We start from the raw sequence: 18,974 nt of genomic DNA, 5'->3' as shown, positions 1-18,974 counted from the left end.
AGGCAGGTCCTACAGGCCCTAGATTCTACCTTCTTAACAACACTATCAACAAGGCAGGTCCTACAGGTCCTAGTTTCTACCTTAACAACACTATCAACAAGGTAGGTCCTACAGGCCCTAGTTTCTACCTTCTTAACAGCACTATAGACAAGGCAGGTCCTACAGGTCCTAGTTTATACCTTAACAACACTATCAACAAGGCAGGTCCTACAGGCCCTAGTTTCTACCTTCTTAACAGCACTATCAACAAGGCAGGTCCTACAGGCCCTAGTTTCTACCTTCTTAACAACACTATCAACAAGGCAGGTCCTACAGGCCCTAGTTTCTACCTTCTTAACAGCACTATCAACAAGGCAGGTCCTACAGGCCCTAGTTTCTACCTTCTTAACAACACTATCAACAAGGCAGGTCCTACAGGCCCTAGTTTCTACCTTCTTAACAACACTATCAACAAGGCAGGCCCTAGTTTCTACCTTCTTAACAACACTATCAACAAGGCAGGTCCTACAGGCCCTAGTTACAGGCCCTAGTTTCTACCTTCTTAACAACACTATCAACAAGGCAGGTCCTACAGGCCCTAGTTTCTACCTTCTTAACAACACTATCAACAAGGCAGGTCCTACAGGCCCTAGTTTCTACCTTCTTAACAACACTATCAACAAGGCAGGCCCTAGTTTCTACCTTCTTAACAACACTATCAACAAGGCAGGTCCTAGTTTCTAACTTCTTAACAGCACTATCAACAAGGCAGGTTCTACAGGCCTAGTTTCTACCTTCTTAACAACACTATCAACAAGGCAGGTCCTACAGGCCCTAGTTTCTACCTTCTTAACAGCACTATCAACAAGGCAGGTCATACAGGCCCTAGTTTCTACCTTCTTAACAACACTATCAACAAGGCAGGTCCTACAGGTCCTAGTTTCTACCTTCTTAACAACACTATCAACAAGGCAGGTCCTACAGGCCCTAGTTTCTACCTTCTTAACAGCACTATCAACAAGGCAGGTCATACAGGCCCTAGTTTCTACCTTCTTAACAACACTATCAACAAGGCAGGTCCTACAGGCCCTAGTTTCTACCTTCTTAACTATCAACAAGGCAGGCCCTAGTTTCTACCTTCTTAACAACACTATCAACAACACTACCTTCTTCAACAAGGCAGGTCCTACAGGCCCTAGTTTCTACCTTCTTAACAACACTATCAACAAGGCAGGTCCTACAGGCCCTAGTTTCTACCTTCTTAACAACACTATCAACAAGGCAGGTCCTACAGGCCCTAGTTTCTACCTTCTTAACAACACTATCAACAAGGCAGGTCCTACAGGCCCTAGTTTCTACCTTCTTAACAGCACTATCAACAAGGCAGGTCCTACAGGCCCCCTAGTTTCTACCTTCTTAACAACACTATCAACAAGGCAGGTCCTACAGGTCCTAGTTTCTACCTTCTTAACAACACTATCAACAAGGCAGGTCCTACAGGCCCTAGTTTCTACCTTCTTAACAGCACTATCAACAAGGCAGGTCCTACAGTCCCAAAAAGGGACTCAGGAAAATTGCAATTGGCTCAGAACAGGGCAGCACAGCTGGCCCTTGGATGTACACGAGAGCTAATATTAATAATATGTATGTCAATCTCTCCTCGCTCAAAGTGGAGGAGAGATTGACTTCATCACTACTTGTATTTATGTGAGGTATTGACATGTTGAATGCACCGAGCTGCCTGTCTAAACTACTGGCACACAGCTCAGACACCCATGCATACCCCACAAGACATGCCACCAGGGGTCTCTTCACAGTCCCCAAGTCCAGAACAGACTATGGGAGGTGCACAGTACTACATAGAGCCATGACTACATGGAACTCTATTCCACAGTACTACATAGAGTCATGACTACATGGAACTCTATTCCACAGTACTACATAGAGCCATGACTACATGGAACTCTATTCCACAGTACTACCTAGAGCCATGACTACATGGAACTCTATTCCACAGTACTACATAGAGCCATGACTACATGGAACTCTATTCCACAGTACTACATAGAGTCATGACTACATGGTACTCTATTCCACAGTATTACACACACACACACACACACGATAACATACTCACTATACACACACATGGATTTAGTACTGTAGATATGTGGTAGTGGTGGAGTAGGGGCCTGAGGACACACAGTGTGTTGTGAATGTATTGTAATGTTTTTAAAATTGTATAAACTGCCTTCATTTTGCTTTACCCCGGGCAGAGTTGCTGCTGCCTTGGCAGGAACTAACTGGGATTCATAATAAACCCCGGGAAGAGTAGCTGCTGCCTTGGCAGGAACTAACTGGGATTCATAATAAACCCCAGGAAGAGTAGCTGCTGCCTTGGCAGGAACTAACTGGGATCCATAATAAACCCCAGGAAGAGTAGCTGCTGCCTTGGCAGGAACTAATGGGGATCCATAATAAACCCCAGGAAGAGTAGCTGCTGCCTTGGCAGGAACTAATGGGGATCCATAATAAACCCCAGGAAGAGTAGCTGCTGCCTTGGCAGGAACTAATGGGGATCCATAATAAACCCCAGGAAGAGTAGCTGCTGCCTTGGCAGGAACTAATGGGGATCCATAATAAACCCCAGGAAGAGTAGCTGCTGCCTTGGCAGGAACTAATGGGGATCCATAATAAACCCCAGGAAGAGTAGCTGCTGCCTTGTCAGGAACTAATGGGGATCCATAATAAACCCCAGGAAGAGTAGCTGCTGCCTTGGATCCATAATAAACCCCAGGAAGGAACTTGGCAGGAACAAATGGGGATCCATAATAAACCCCAGGAAGAGTAGCTGCTGCCTTGGCAGGAACAAATGGGGATCCATAATAAACCCCAGGAAGAGTAGCTGCTGCCTTGTCAGGAACTAATGGGGATCCATAATAAACCCCAGGAAGAGTAGCTGCTGCCTTGGCAGGAACTAATGGGGATCTATAATAAACCCCAGGAAGAGTAGCTGCTGCCTTGGCAGGAACTAATGGGGATCCATAATAAACCCCAGGAAGAGTAGCTGCTGCCTTGTCAGGAACTAATGGGAACTACAGGCGTCTACTGGCCTCTACAGGGTTCTGCTGCGCTCTACTAGAATACTAGCCACCACAGGGTTCTACTAAGTTCTACTGGCCTCTACAGGGTTCTGCTAGGCTCGACTAGATTACTAGCCTCTTCAGGGATCTACTTATCTCTACAGGGTTCTACTGGCCTCTACAGGGTTCTGCTGAGCTCTACTGGGCTTTACTGTCCTCTGCTGGCCTCTACAGGATTCTGCTGGCCTGTACAGGGTTCTACTAGGCTCTAATGGACTCTACAGGGGTCTACTGGACTCCCGGACTCGACTGAGTTCTACAGGGTTCCACTGGCTCTACAGGGGTCTACTAGGCTCTACTGGATTACTATCCTCTATAGGCATCTACTGGCCTTTACAGGGTTTTACTGGAGTCTACTGGACTCTACAGGTCTCAACGGAGTTCTACTGGCCTCTATTAGGCTCTACAGGGTTCTACTAGGCTCTGCAGACTTCTACAGGGGTCTGCTAGCCTCTACTGTCATCTACTGTCCTCTACAGGGTTTGACAGGGTATCTACTAGGTTTTACAAGTTTCTACAAGGCTCTACTTGCCTCTATAGGATTTTGCTAGCTTTTACTGGGCTCTACTGATCTCTGCTGGCCTCTACAGGGTTCTGCTGGGCTCTACTGGATTCTACTATGCTTTACTGGTTTCTGCTAGCCTCTAAGGGGTTATTCTGGCATCTAATGGGTTCTACTGGCCTCTACAGGGTTCTACTGAGTTATACTAACCTCTACAGGGTTCTTCTAGGCTCTACTGGACAGCTGGCCTCTACAGGGATCTGCTGGCCTCTACAGGGTTCTGTCGGGTTATACTGGGTTCTACCAGGTTCTACCGGCCTCCACAGGGTTCTACTGGGCTCTGCTGGCCTCAACAGGGTTCTACTTGGATCTACTGTCCTTTACTGTATTCTACAGGGGTCTACAGAGGTTTACTAGGCTCTACGGGGTTCTACTGGGCTCTACTGATCTCTGCTGGCCTCTACAGGGTTCTGCTGGGGTCTGCTGGGCTCTACTGGACTTCTGTCCTCTACAGGGTTCTTCCGGGTTATACCAGGTTCTACCGGGTTTCCTGTCTCTGTCATTTGACTAGAATAGAAGGTTTCCTGTCTCTGTCATTTGACTAGAATAGGTGTCCTGTCTCTCTCTGTCATTTGACTAGAATAGAACGTTTCCTGTCTCTCTCTGTCATTTGACTAGAATAGAAGTTTTCCTGTCTCTCTCTGTCATTTGACTAGAATAGAAGGTTTCCTGTCTCTGTCATTTGACTAGAATAAAAGGTTTCCTGTCTCTCTCTCTGTCATTTGACTAGAATAGAAGGTTTCCTGTCTCTCTCTCTCATTTGACTAGAATAGAAGGTTTCCTGTCTTTCATTTGACTGTTTCTGTCTCTCTGTCATTTGACTAGAATAGAAGGTTTCCTGTCTCTGTCATTTGACTAGAATAGAAGGTTTCCTGTCTCTGTCATAGAACTAGAATACAATAGATTCTGTATCGTCTCAGCAGATATTTCTGTCGATGATCGGGGTTAGATTTCTTTTCACCAGACACCAAGTCACCTTGGGTAGATAGTTTCTCCTGAGAATTATTGCTGCATAATGTTCTCTCTCTCTCTCGCTCTCTCTCTCTGTCGTGCTCTCTCTCTCTCTGTCATGCTCTCTCTCTCTCTCTCTCTCTCTGTCGTGCTCTCTCTCTCTGTCGTGCTCTCTCTCTCTCTCTGTCATGCTCTCTCTCTCTCTCTCTCTCTCTCTCTGTCATGCTCTCTCTCTCTCTGTCGTGCTCTCTCTCTCTCTCTGTCATGCTCTCTCTCTCTGTCGTGCTCTCTCTCTCTCTCTCTCTGTCATGCTCTCTCTCTCTCTCTGTCGTGCTCTCTCTCTCTCTCTGTCGTGCTCTCTCTCTCTGTCGTGCTCTCTCTCTCTCTCTCTCTGTCATGCTCTCTCTCTCTCTCTGTCGTGCTCTCTCTCTCTGTCTGTCATGCTCTCTCTCTCTCTCTGTCGTGTCTCTCTCTCTGTCGTCTCTCTCTCTCTGTCATGCTCTCTCTCTCTCTCTCTCTGTCATGCTCTCTCTCTCTCTCTGTCGTGCTCTCTCTCTCTCTGTCTGTCATCTCTCTCTCTCTCTCTCTGTCATGCTCTCTCTCTCTCTCTGTCGTGCTCTCTCTCTGTCGTGCTCTCTCTCTCTCTGTCATGCTCTCTCTCTCTCTCTCTCTCTCTGTCTCTCTCTCTCTCTGTGTCTCTCTCTCTCTCTCTGTCATGCTCTCTCTCTCTCTCTCTCTCTCTCTCTCTCTCTCCTCTCTCGCTCTGGCTCTCTCTCTCTCTCCCTCTATATCTTCCTCTCTCTCTCTCTCTCTCTCTCTCTCTCTCTCTCTCTCTCTCTCTCTCAACTCAATTCAAAGGGCTTTATTGGCATGGGAAACTTTGCCAACGCAAGTGAGGTAGATAATATACAAAAGTGAAATAAACAATAAAAATTAACAATAAACATTACACATACAGAAGTTTCAAAACAATAAAGATATTACAAATGTCATATTATATATATATATACAGTGTTGTAACAATGTACAAATAGTTAAAGTACACAAAGGAAAATAAATAAGCATAAATATGGGTTGTATTTACAATGGTGGTTGTTCTTCACTGGTTGCCCTTCTCTTGTGGCAACAGGTCACAAATCTTGCTGCAGTGATGAAACACTGTGGTATTTCACCCAGTAGATATGGGAGTTTATCAAAATTGGATTTGTTTTCGAATTCTTTGTGGATCTGTGTAGTCTGAGGGAAATATGTCTCTCTAATATGGTCATACATTGGGCAGGAGGTTAGGAAGTGCAGCTCAGTTTCCACCTCATTTTGTGGGCAGTGAGCACATAGCCGGTCTTCTCTTGAGAGCCATGTCTGCCTACGGCGGCCTTTCTCAATAGCAAGGCTATGCTCACTGAGTCTGTACATAGTCAAAGCTTTCCTTAATTTTGGGTCAGTCACAGTGGTCAGGTATTCTGCCGCTGTGTACTCTCTGTGTAGGGCCAAATAGCATTCTAGTTTGCTCTGTTTTTTTGTTAATTCTTTCCAATGTGTTAAGTAGTTATCTTTTTGTTTTCTCATGATTTGGTTGTGTCTAATTGTGCTGCTGTCCTGGGGCTCTGTGGGGTCTGTTTGTGAACAGAGCCCCAGGACCAGCTTACTTAAGGGACTCTTCTCCAGGTTCACCTCTCTTTAGGTGATGGCTTTGTTATGGAATCGGCCTAATTCTGCTCTGCTTGCATTATTTGGTGTTCTACGTTGTACACGGAGGATATTTTTGCAGAATTCTGCATGTAGAGTCTCAATTTGGTGTTTGTCACATTTTGTGATATCCTTGGTTGGTGAGCGGACCCCAGACCTCACAACCATAAAGGGCAATGGGTTCTATAATTGATTCAAGTATTTTTAGCCAGATCCTAATTGGTATGTTGAATTTTATGTTCCTTTTGATGGCATAGAAGGTATGTATAGTTTTTTGTGTGCTCTAGGGCAACGGTGTCTAGATGGAATTTGTATTTGTGGTCCTGGTGACTGGACCTTTTTTGGAACACCATTATTTTGGTCTTACTGAGATTTACTGTCAGGGCCCAGGTCTGACAGAATCTGTGCAGAAGATCTAGGTGCTGCTGTAGGTCCTCCTTGGTTGGTGACAGAAGCACCAGATCATCAGCAAACAGTAGACGTTTGACTTCAGATTCTAGCAGGGTGAGGCCGGGTGCTGCAGACTGTTCGAGTGCCCTCACCAATTCATTGATATATATGTTGAAGAGGGTGGGGCTTAAGCTGCATCCTTGTCTCACCCCACGGCCCTGTGGGAAGAAATATGTTTTTTGCCCATTTTAACAGCACACTTGTTGTTTGTGTTCATGGATTTTGTAATGACGTAGGTTTTACCCTCAACACCACTTTCCATCAGTTTGTATAGCAGACCCTCATGCCAAATTGAGTCGAAGGCTTTTTTGAAATCAACAAAGCATGAGAAGACTTTGCCTTTGTTTTGGTTTGTTTGGTTGTCTCTCTCTCTCTCTCTCTCTCTCTCTCTCTTTCTCTCTCTCTCTCTCTCTCTCTCTCTCTCTCTCTCTCTCTCTCTCTCTCTCTCTCTCTCTCTCTCTCTCTCTCTCTCTCTCTCTCTCTCTCTCTCTCTCTCTCTCTCTCTCTCTCTCTCTGTTCCTGTAGCCATTATGTCACCATGACAACCAGGACTCAGCCAGGGCTCATGATGTGTCTGTTCTATAGTAATATAACATAGTTCTAATTGACTATATTCCTCAGGTCCTTGGACTCTCACTGTTCTCTGTGGCTGTGCGTCATAGCCGGAATCTCAAATGGCACCCTAATCCTTATATAGTGGACGACCTTTGACCAGTACCCATAAGGAATAGGGTCCCATTTGGAACGCAGACGTCATCCTCAGTTCAGCAGTGTGTATAACATTTTCCTCCCAGACTCCAGTGATGCTGTTCTCCGTGATTTATGTGGTTTGTTTGCTCCTCCACCTCTTCCTCCTCCACCTCTTCCTCCTCCACCTCTTCCTCCTACACCTCTTCCTCCTCCACCTCTTCCTCCTACACCTCTTCCTCCTCCACCTCTTCCTCCTACACCTCTTCCTCCTCCACCTCTTCCTCCTCCACCTCTTCCTCCTCCACCTCTTCCTCCTCCACCTCTTCTTCCTTCTCCTTCCACCTCTTCCTCCTCCACCTCTTCCTCCTCCACCCTTCCTCCTCCACCTCTTCCTCCACCACCTCTTCCTCCTCCACCTCTTCCTCCTCCACCTCTTCCTCCTCCACCTCTTCTTCCTTCTCCTTCCTCCACCTCTTCCTCCTTCTTCCTCCACCACCTCTTCTTCCTCCACCACCTCTTCTTCCTCCACCACCTCTTCTTCCTCCACAACCTCTTCTTCCTCCTCCATCTCTTCCTCCACCACCTCTTCCTCCTCCACCTCTTCCTCCTCTACCTCTTCCACCTCCATCTCTTCTTCCTTCTCCTTCCTCCACCTCTTCCACCTCCATCTCTTCCTCCTACACCTCTTCTTCCTTCTCCTTCCTCCACCTCTTCCTCCACCACCTCTTCCTCCTCCACCTCTTCCTCCTCCACCTCTTCCACCTCCATCTCTTCTTCCTTCTCCTTCCTCCACCTCTTCCACCTCCATCTCTTCCTCCTACACCTCTTCCTCCTACACCTCTTCTTCCTTCTCCTTCCTCCACCTCTTCCTCCACCACCTCTTCTTCCTTCTCCTTCCTCCACCTCTTCCTCCACCACCTCTTCCTCCTCCACCTCTTCTTCCTTCTCCTTCCTCCACCTCTTCCTCCACCACCTCTTCCTCCTCCACCTCTTCTTCCTTCTCCTTCCTCCACCTCTTCCTCCACCATCTCTTCTTCCTTCTCCCTCCTCCACCTCTTCCTCCTCCACCTCTTCCTCCTCCATCTCTTCTTCCTTCTCCTTCCTCCACCTCTTCCTCCTCCACCTCTTCCACCTCCATCTCTTCTTCCTTCTCCTTCCTCTACCTCTTCCTCCTCCACCTCTTCCTCCACCACCTCTTCCCCTCCACCTCTTCCTCCTCCACCTCTTCCTCCTCCACCTCTTCCTCCTCCACCTCTTCCCCCTCCACCTCTTCCTCCTCCACCTCTTCCTCCTCCTCCACCTCTTCCTCCTCTTCTTCCTTCTCCTTCCTCCACCACCTCTTCCTCCTCCACCTCTTCCTCCTACACTGCTTCTTCCTCCATCTCTTCCTCCTACACCTCTTCCTCCTACACCTCTTCCTCCTCCACCTCTTCTTCCTTCTCCTTCTTCCACCTCTTCCTCCACCACTTCTTGCTCCTCCACCTCTTCCTCCTACACCTCTTCCCCCTACACCTCTTCCTCCTCCACCTCTTCTTCCTTCTCATTCCTCCACCTCTTCCTCCACCACTTCTTCCTCCTAAATCAAATCAAATCAAATTTATTTATATAGCCCTTCGTACATCAGCTGATATCCCAAAGTGCTGTACAGAAACCCAGCCTAAAACCCCAAACAGCAAGCAATGCAGGTGTAGAAGCACGGTGGCTAGGAAAAACTCCCTAGAAAGGCCAAAACCTAGGAAGAAACCTAGATAGGAACCAGGCTATGTGGGGTGGCCAGTCCTCTTCTGGCTGTGCCGGGTGGAGATTATAACAGAACATGGCCAAGATGTTCAAATGTTCATAAATGACCAGCATGGTCATATAATAATAAGGCAGAACAGTTGAAACTGGAGCAGCAGCACGGTCAGATGGACTGGGGACAGCAAGGAGTCATCATGTCAGGTAGTCCTGGGGCATGGTCCTAGGGCTCAGGTCAGTTGAAACTGGAGCAGCAGCACGGCCAGGTGGACTGGGGACAGCAAGGAGTCATCATGTCAGGTAGTCCTGGGGCATGGTCCTAGGGCTCAGGTCAGTTGAAACTGGAGCAGCAGCACGGCCAGGTGGACTGGGGACAGCAAGGAGTCATCATGTCAGGTAGTCCTGGGGCATGGTCCTAGGGCTCAGGTCCTCCGAGAGAGAGAAAAAAAGAGAGAATTAGAGAGAGCATATGTGGGGTGGCCAGTCCTCTTCTGGCTGTGCCGGGTGGAGATTATAACAGAACATGGCCAAGATGTTCAAATGTTCATAAATGATCAGCATGTTCGAATAATAAGAAGGCAGAACAGTTGAAACTGGAGCAGCAGCACGGCCAGGTGGACTGGGGACAGCAAGGAGTCATCATGTCAGGTAATCCTGGGGCATGGTCCTAGGGCTCAGGTCCTCCGAGAGAGAGAAGGAGAGAATTAGAGAACGCACACTTAGATTCACACAGGACACCGAATAGGACAGGAGAAGTACTCCAGATATAACAAACTGACCCTAGCCCCCCAACACATAAACTACTGCAGCATAAATACTGGAGGCTGAGACAGGAGGGGTCAGGAGACACTGTGGACCCATCCGAGGACACCCCCGGACAGGGCCAAACAGGAAGGATATAACCCCACCCACTTTGCCAAAGCACAGCCGCCACACCACGAGAGGGATATCTTCAACCACCAACTTACCATCCTGAGACAGGGCCGAGTATAGCCCACAAAGATCTCCGCCATGGCACATCCCAAGGGGGGGCGCCAACACAGACAGGATGACCACATCAGTGAATCAACCCACTCAGGTGACGCACCCCTTCCAGGGATGGCATGAGAGAGCCCCAGTAAGCCAGTGACTCAGCCCCTGTAATAGGGTTAGAGGCAGAGTATCCCAGTGGAAAGAGGGGAACCGGCCAGGCAGAGACAGCAAGGGCGGTTCGTTGCTCCAGAGCCTTTCCGTTCACCTTCCCACTCCTGGGCCAGACTACACTCAATCATATGACCCACTGAAGAGATGAGTCTTCAGTAAAGACTTAAAGGTTGAGACCGAGTTTGCGTCTCTGACATGGGTAGGCAGACCGTTCCATAAAAATGGAGCTCTATAGGAGAAAGCCCTGCCTCCAGCTGTTTGCTTAGAAATTCTAGGGACAAATAGGTGGCCTGCGTCTTGTGACCGTAGCGTACGTGTAGGTATGTACAGCAGGACCAAATCAGAGAGATAGGTAGGAGCAAGCCCATGTAATGCTTTGTAGGTTAGCAGTAAAACCTTGAAATCAGCCCTTGCTTTGACAGGAAGCCAGTGTAGAGAGGCTAGCACTGGAGTAATATGATCAAATTCTTTGGTTCTAGTCAGGATTCTAGCAGCCGTATTTAGCACCAACTGAAGTTTATTTAGTGCATTATCCGGGTAGCCGGAAAGTAGAGCATTGCAGTAGTCTAACCTAGAAGTGACAAAAGCATGGATTAATTTTTCTGCATCATTTTTGGACAGAAAGTTTCTGATTTTTGCAATGTTACGTAGATGGAAAAAAGCTGTCCTTGAAATGGTCTTGATATGTTCTTCAAAAGAGAGATCAGGGTCCAGAGTAATGCCGAGGTCCTTCACAGTTTTATTTGAGACGACTGTACAACCATTAAGATTAATTGTCAGATCCAACAGAAGATCTCTTTGTTAATTTGGACCTAGAACAAGCATCTCTGTTTTGTCCGAGTTTAAAAGTAGAATGTTTGCAGCCATCCACTTCCTTATGTCTGAAACACATGCTTCTAGCAAGGGGAATTTTGGGGCTTCAGCATGTTTCATTGAAATGTACAGCTGTGTGTCATCCGCATAGCAGTGAATGTTAACATTATGTTTTCGAATAACATCCCCAAGAGGTAAAATATATAGTGAAAACAATAGTGGTCCTAAAACGGAACCTTGAGGAACACCGAAATTTACAGTTGATTTGTCAGAGGACAAACCATTCACAGAGACAAACTGATATCTTTCCGACAGATAAGATCTAAACCAGGCCAGAACTTGTCCGGGTAGACCAATTTGGGTTTCCAATCTCTCCAAAAGAATGTGGTGATCGATGGTATCAAAAGCAGCACTAAGGTCTAGGAGCACGAGGACAGATGCAGAGCCTCGGTCCGATGCCATTAAAATGTCATTTACCACCTTCACAAGTGCCGTCTCAGTGCTATGATGGGGTCTAAAACCAGACTGAAGCATTTCGTATACATTGTTTGTCTTCAGGAAGGCAGTAAGTTGCAGCGCAACAGCCTTTTCTAAAATTTTTGAGAGGAATGGAAGATTCGATATAGGCCGATAGTTTTTTATATTTTCTGGATTAAGGTTTGGCTTTTTCAAGAGAGGCTTTATTACTGCCACTTTTAGTGAGTTTGGTACACATCCGGTGGATAGAGAGACGTTTATTATGTTCAACATAGGAGGGCCAAGCACAGGAAGCAGCTCTTTCAGTAGTTTAGTTGGAATAGGGTCCAGTATGCAGCTTGAAGGTTTAGAGGCCATGATTATTTTCATCATTGTGTCAAGAGATATAGTACTACACTGCTTCCTCCTCCACCTCTTCCTCCTACACTGCTTCCTCCTCTATCTCTTCCTCCTCCACCTCTTCTTCCTTCTCCTTCTTCCACCTCTTCCTCCACCACTTCTTGCTCCTCCACCTCTTCCTCCTACACCTCTTCCTCCTACACTGCTTCCTCCTCCATCTCTTCCTCCTCCACCTCTTCCTCCTCCACCTCTTCTTCCTTCTCATTCCTCCACCTCTTCCTCCTCCACCTCTTCCTCCTACCTCTTCCTTCCTCCACCTCTTCCTCCTCCACCTCTTCTTCCTTCTCATTCCTCCATCTCTTCCTCCTCCACCTCTTCCTCCTTCTTCCTTCTCCTTCCTCCTCCACCTCTTCCTCCAGCTCTTCCTCCTCCACTTCTTCCTCCACCACCTCTTCCTCCTCCATCTCTTCCTCCTACTTCTTCCTTCCTTCCTCCACCTCTTCCTCCTCCACCTCTTGCTCCTCTTCCTTCTCATTCCTCCACACTGCTTCCTCCTCCACCTCTTCCTCCTCCACCTCTTCTTCCTTCTCATTCCTCCATCTCTTCCTCCTCCACCTCTTCCTCCTCCACCTCTTCCTCCTCCACCCTTCCTCCACCACCTCTTCCTCTTCCTCCTCCACCTCTTCCTCCTCCATCTCTTCCTCCTCTACCTCTTCCTCCTCCACCTCTTCCTCCTCCACCTCTTCCTCCACCATCTCTTCCTCCTCCACCTCGTCCTCCTCCACCTCTTCCTCATCCTCCTCTTCCTCATTGTCCTCCTTTTCCTCTGTAAAAATCTGGTGGGAAGTGAGCTGACAACCGTGTGTCTACGATGAAACAGAAAAGTCATGTTCTTGTTCTCCTTTCCAGGGTTCTCTGTGTCAGTACCTGAGTCTGCAGACAGGAGACTGGGTCAGCTGTTGTCGCCTTACACACTCTGTCACACGGGGGCTGGCCTACCTGCACACTGAGCTGCTGAGAGGAGGTAGGAGTCACCTTCACACACACTGGGGAGTGCACAAGCACACAGATGTACACGGACGTGGACACACACACACACACTCACACACACACACACACACACACACTCTCTCTCACTCACACTCACACTCACACTCACACACACACACTCTCACTCTCTCTCTCTCTCTCTCTCTCTCTCTCTCTCTCTCTCTCTCTCACTCACACACACACACACACTCTCTCTCTCTCTCTCTCTCTCTCTCTCTCACACTCACACACACACAATGTTCTCTCGCTCTCTCTCTCTCTCTCACACTCACACACACACATAACACACACACACACACACATAATGTTCTCTCTCTCTCTCTCTCACACTCACTCACACACACACATAATCTCTCTCTCTCTCTCTCTCTCTCTCTCTCTCTCTCTCTCTCTCTCTCACTCACACACACACATAATGTCTCTCTCTCTCTCTCTCTCACTCACACTCACACACGCACACTCTCTCTCTCTCTCTCTCTCTCACACTCACACACACACATAATGTTCTCTCGCTCTCTCTCTCTCTCACACTCTCTCTCTCTCTCTCTCACACAGTCACACTCACACACACACACATAATGTCCTCTCTCTCTCTCTCTCTCTCTCACTCACACACACTCACACACTGTTCTCACTCACCGTCACACCCCTTAATTTCATTTACATGTTCAGACAGCCCCAGTGAAACACTATCTCCCGTCGTCAAGCCGTCAGAATGTGATGAATCACTGAGGAGGATTTTTACTGCCTTCACGTGTGTGTGTGTTTTAAAGTTGTATGGTTTGTTTAACTTTGCAATCATTGGTTTTTGTTTGACATACATTTAAAAGTGAACAATCTGAGTCTACACATCACTCTGTTAATATGGATTTGCCAATACATAATTCATTGTCTGCTTACAGACATGCGTCACATGTTAGGGAAATGGTTAGGTAGTTTAGACAGCATACTAGCACTTCCACACTCCGTTCCCCAGGGGGCAGCAGCAACCTTGTACATGTGCTGAGCCTGGTTGATAAGCAATTAGGGATTGTCAGTCAGGGTCCCTGTTTGAGAGCTGTGAGGTTGCTGGTTGGTTTGGTGGCCATCCAGGCTTTTCTTTTGTTTCTAGTGGTCCTTTAGGCATGCCTGTTTCTAGTGGTCCTTCAGGGATGCCTGTTTCTAGTGCTCCTTTAGGCATGCCTGTTTCTAGTGCTCCTTTAGGCATGCCTGTTTCTAGTGCTCCTTTAGGCATGCCTGTTTCTAGGGGTCCTTTAGGCATGCCTGTTTCTAGTGGTCCTTTAGGCATGCCTGTTTCTAGTGGTCCTTTAGGGATGCCTGTTTCTAGTGCTCCTTTAGGCATGCCTGTTTCTAGTGCTCCTTTAGGCATGCCTGTTTCTAGGCATGTCTGTTTCTAGTGCTCCTTTAGGCATGCCTGTTTCTAGTGCTCCTTTAGGCATGCCTGTTTCTAGTGCTCCTTTAGGCATGCCTGTTTCTAGTGCTCCTTTAGGCATGCCTGTTTCTAGTGCTCCTTTAGGCATGCCTGTTTCTAGTGCTCCTTTAGGCATACCTGTTTCTAGTGCTCCTTTAGGCATGCCTGTTTCTAGGGGTCCTTTAGGCATGCCTGTTTCTAGTGGTCCTTTAGGGATGCCTGTTTCTAGTGCTCCTTTAGGCATGCCTGTTTCTAGTGCTCCTTTAGGCATGCCTGTTTCTAGTGCTCCTTTAGGCATGCCTGTTTCTAGTGCTCCTTTAGGCATGCCTGTTTCTAGTGCTCCTTTAGGCATGCCTGTTTCTAGGGGTCCTTTAGGCATGCCTGTTTCTAGTGCTGCTTTAGGCATGCCTGTTTCTAGTGCTTCTTTAGGCATGCCTGTTTCTAGTGCTCCTTTAGGCATGCCTGTTTCTAGTGCTCCTTTAGGCATGCCTGTTTCTAGTGCTCCTTTAGGCATGCCTGTTTCTAGTGCTCCTTTAGGCATGCCTGTTTCTAGTGCTCCTTTAGGCATGCCTGTTTCTAGTGCTCCTTTAGGCATGCCTGTTTCTAGGGGTCCTTTAGGCATGCCTGTTTCTAGTGCTCCTTTAGGCATGCCTGTTTCTAGTGCTCCTTTAGGCATGCCTGTTTCTAGTGCTCCTTTAGGCATGCCTGTTTCTAGTGCTCCTTTAGGCATGCCTGTTTCTAGTGCTCCTTTAGGCATGCCTGTTTCTAGTGCTCCTTTAGGCATGCCTGTTTCTAGTGCTCCTTTAGGCATGCCTGTTTCTAGTGCTCCTTTAGGCATGCCTGTTTCTAGGGGTCCTTTAGGCATGCCTGTTTCTAGTGCTCCTTTAGGCATGCCTGTTTCTAGTGCTCCTTTAGGGATGCCTGTTTCTAGTGCTCCTTTAGGCATGCCTGTTTCTAGGGGTCCTTTAGGCATGCCTGTTTCTAGTGGTCCTTTAGGGATGCCTGTTTCTAGTGCTCCTTTAGGCATGCCTGTTTCTAGGGGTCCTTTAGGCATGCCTGTTTCTAGGGGTCCTTTAGGGATGCCTGTTTCTAGTGCTCCTTTAGGCATGCCTGTTTCTAGGGGTCCTTTAGGCATGCCTGTTTCTAGTGGTCCTTTAGGGATGCCTGTTTCTAGTGCTCCTTTAGGCATGCCTGTTTCTAGGGGTCCTTTAGGCATGCCTGTTTCTAGGGGTCCTTTTTGTATCTATTTGTTTCGGTCACCATCTGAACATTCTAATCCTCTCACCAACTCAAAGGAGTCAAGACCGAGCTGGTCATGGACCTAAGGTAATCCAACACAGTTCTCAAATGCTGATTTCTCACATGAATGCACACAGCTGTCAGCTTACAGACCATGTAACTAGGACCCCTAGACAGTCAGGTTACAGACCATGTAACTCGGACTCCTACAGACAGTCAGGTTACAGACCATGTAACTAGGACCCCTACAGACAAGTCAGGTTACAGACCATGTAGCTAGGACCCCTACAGACAAGTCAGGTTACAGACCATGTAGCTAGGACCCCTACAGACAAGTCAGGTTACAGACCATGTAGCTAGGACCCCTAGACATAATGAGTCAGGTTACAGACCATGTAGCTAGGACCCCTAGACATAATGAGTCAGGTTACAGACCATGTAGCTAGGACCCCTAGACATAATGAGTCAGGTTACAGACCATGTAACTAGGACCCCTAGACATAATGAGTCAGGGTTACAGACCATCAGGTTACAGACCATGTAACTAGGACCCCTAGACAGTCAGGTTACAGACCATGTAACTAGGACCCCTAGACAGTCAGGTTACAGACCATGTAGCTAGGACCCCTAGACAGTCAGGTTACAGACCATGTAACTAGGACCCCTAGACAGTCAGGTTACAGACCATGTAACTAGGCCTAAGACTTTGTGACAAATCCAGTGCGACTTTATCCTTCTTAAATGTTTAAAACAAAGAGATAAGTATACTTTTAATGGCCAATAAAGGTTTCTGTCAGTCTCCGTCCCAAATGGCATCCTATTCCCTACATAGTGTCCTATTCCCTACATAGTGTCCTATTCCTCTACTAGGTTGTGGTCTGGGTTGACCCCTTATCTCTGGCTGTACCTAGTCTAGTTCTCTTCTAGGTTGTGGTCTGGGTTGACCCCTTATCTCTGGCTGTACCTAGTCTAGTTCTCTACTAGGTTGTGGTCTGGGTTGACCCCTTATCTCTGGCTGTACCTGGTCTAGTTCTCTACGAGGTTGTGGTCTGGGTCGGCTGTGTGTTTTGAGCTCAGCCATGTGGAGGCAGGAGACAGGATGCCAACTCAACTGCCAGACGGGCGGAAGCACGTCACACACACACACACACACACCTCTTTTATGGTTGAAGCAGCTAATGTGAACATCTGGGTCAGACTGTCAGACAGACGGCTGGTTCACTCACATACAGTATGAATGGTGCTCTATGGGGCAGTCTGTCTATACAGTATGAATGGTGCTCTATAGGGCAGTCTGTCTGTCTACAGTATGAATGGTGCTCTCTGGGGCAGTCTGTCTATACAGTATGAATGGTGCTCTATGGGGCAGTCTGTCTGTACAGGATGAATGGTGCTCTATGGGGCAGTCTGTCTGTCTACAGTATGAATGGTGCTCTATGGGGCAGTATGTCTGTCTATACAGTATGAATGGTGCTCTATGGGGCAGTCTGTCTGTCTAGACAGTATGAATGGTGCTCTATGGGGCAGTCTGTCTGTCTATACAGTATGAATGATGCTCTATGGGGCAGTCTGTCTATACAGGATGAATGGTGCTCTATGGGGCAGTCTGTCTGTCTACAGTATGAATGGTGCTCTATGGGGCAGTCTGTCTGTCTATACAGTATGAATGGTGCTCTATGGGGCAGTCTGTCTGTCTATACAGTATGAATGGTGCTCTATGGGGCAGTCTGTCTGTCTATACAGTATGAATGGTGCTCTATGGGGCAGTCTGTCTGTCTATACAGTATGAATGGTGCTCTATGGGGCAGTCTGTCTGTCTATACAGGATGAATGGTGCTCTATGGGGCAGTCTGTCTATACAGTATGAATGGTGCTCTATGGGGCAGTCTGTCTGTCTATACAGTATGACTGGTGCTCTATGGAGCAGTCTGTCTGTCTACAGTATGAATGGTGCTCTATGGGGCAGTCTGTCTGTCTACAGTATGAATGGTGCTCTATGGGGCAGTCTGTCTGTCTATACAGTATGAATGGTGCTCTATGGGGCAGTCTGTCTGTCTATACAGTATGAATGATGCTCTATGGGGCAGTCTGTCTATACAGTATGATTGGTGCTCTATGGGGCAGTCTGTCTGTCTAGACAGTATGAATGGTGCTCTATGGGGCTCTGTCTGTCTATACAGGATGAATGGTGCTCTATGGGGCAGTTTGTCTGTCTATACAGGATGAATGGTGCTCTATGGGGCAGTCTGTCTGTCTATACAGTATGAATGGTGCTCTATGGGGCAGTCTGTCTGTCTATACAGTATGAATGATGCTCTATGGGGCAGTCTGTCTATACAGTATGAATGGTGCTCTATGGGGCAGTCTGTCTGTCTAGACAGTATGAATGATGCTCTATGGGGCAGTCTGTCTGTACAGGATGAATGGTGCTCTATGGGGCAGTCTGTCTGTCTATACAGTATGAATGGTGCTCTATGGGGCAGTCTGTCTGTCTATACAGTATGAATGATGCTCTATGGGGCAGTCTGTCTATACAGTATGAATGGTGCTCTATGGGGCAGTCTTTCTGTCTATATAGTATGAATGGTGCTCTATGGGGCAGTCTGTCTGTCTATACAGTATGAATGGTGCTCTATGGGGCAGTCTGTCTGTCTATACAGGAGACAGTAGTGAATGATGCTCTATGGGGCAGTCTGTCTGTCTATACAGTGATGAATGATGCTCTATGGGGCAGTCTGTCTGTCTATACAGTATGAATGGTGCTCTATGGGGCAGTCTGTCTGTCTATACAGTATGAATGATGCTCTATGGGGCAGTCTGTCTGTCTATACAGTATGAATGATGCTCTATGGGGCAGTCTGTCTGTCTATACAGTATGAATGGTGCTCTATGGGGCAGTCTGTCTGTCTATACAGTATGAATGGTGCTCTATGGGGCAGTCTGTCTATACAGTATGGATGATGATCTATGGGGCAGTCTGTCTATACAGTATGAATGGTGCTCTATGGGGCAGTCTGTCTATACAGTATGAATGGTGCTCTATGGGGCAGTCTGTCTATACAGTATGAATGGTGCTCTATGGGGCAGTCTGTCTATACAGTATGACTGGTGCTCTATAGGGCAGTCTGTCTGTCTACAGTATGAATGTTGCTCTATGGGGCAGTCTGTCTGTCTATACAGTATGAATGGTGCTCTATGGGGCAGTCTGTCTATACAGGATGAATGATGCTCTATGGGGCAGTCTGTCTATACAGGATGAATGGTGCTCTATAGGGCAGTCTGTCTGTCTATACAGGATGAATGG

The 18,974-nt window shown here is 47.5% G+C and overlaps 1 protein-coding gene across 1 annotated transcript in view; it reads left to right on the top strand.

The window, feature by feature from the left end:
• The window catches only part of bmpr2b (bone morphogenetic protein receptor, type II b (serine/threonine kinase)), a 121,871-nt gene that overhangs the window by 64,108 nt on the left and 38,789 nt on the right, over nt 1-18,974 (top strand). Inside the window, exon 6 of the mRNA XM_042306389.1 lies at nt 12,880-12,994. Coding sequence (XP_042162323.1) covers nt 12,880-12,994 — 115 coding nt within the window. The remainder of the gene's footprint in view (nt 1-12,879; nt 12,995-18,974) is intronic.

This window comes from Oncorhynchus tshawytscha, linkage group LG26, assembly GCF_018296145.1.
Source record: "Oncorhynchus tshawytscha isolate Ot180627B linkage group LG26, Otsh_v2.0, whole genome shotgun sequence".
NCBI lineage: Eukaryota > Metazoa > Chordata > Actinopteri > Salmoniformes > Salmonidae > Oncorhynchus > Oncorhynchus tshawytscha.
Note: the sequence above shows the minus strand (reverse complement) of the source record. Positions and strands in the feature narration are given on the sequence as shown.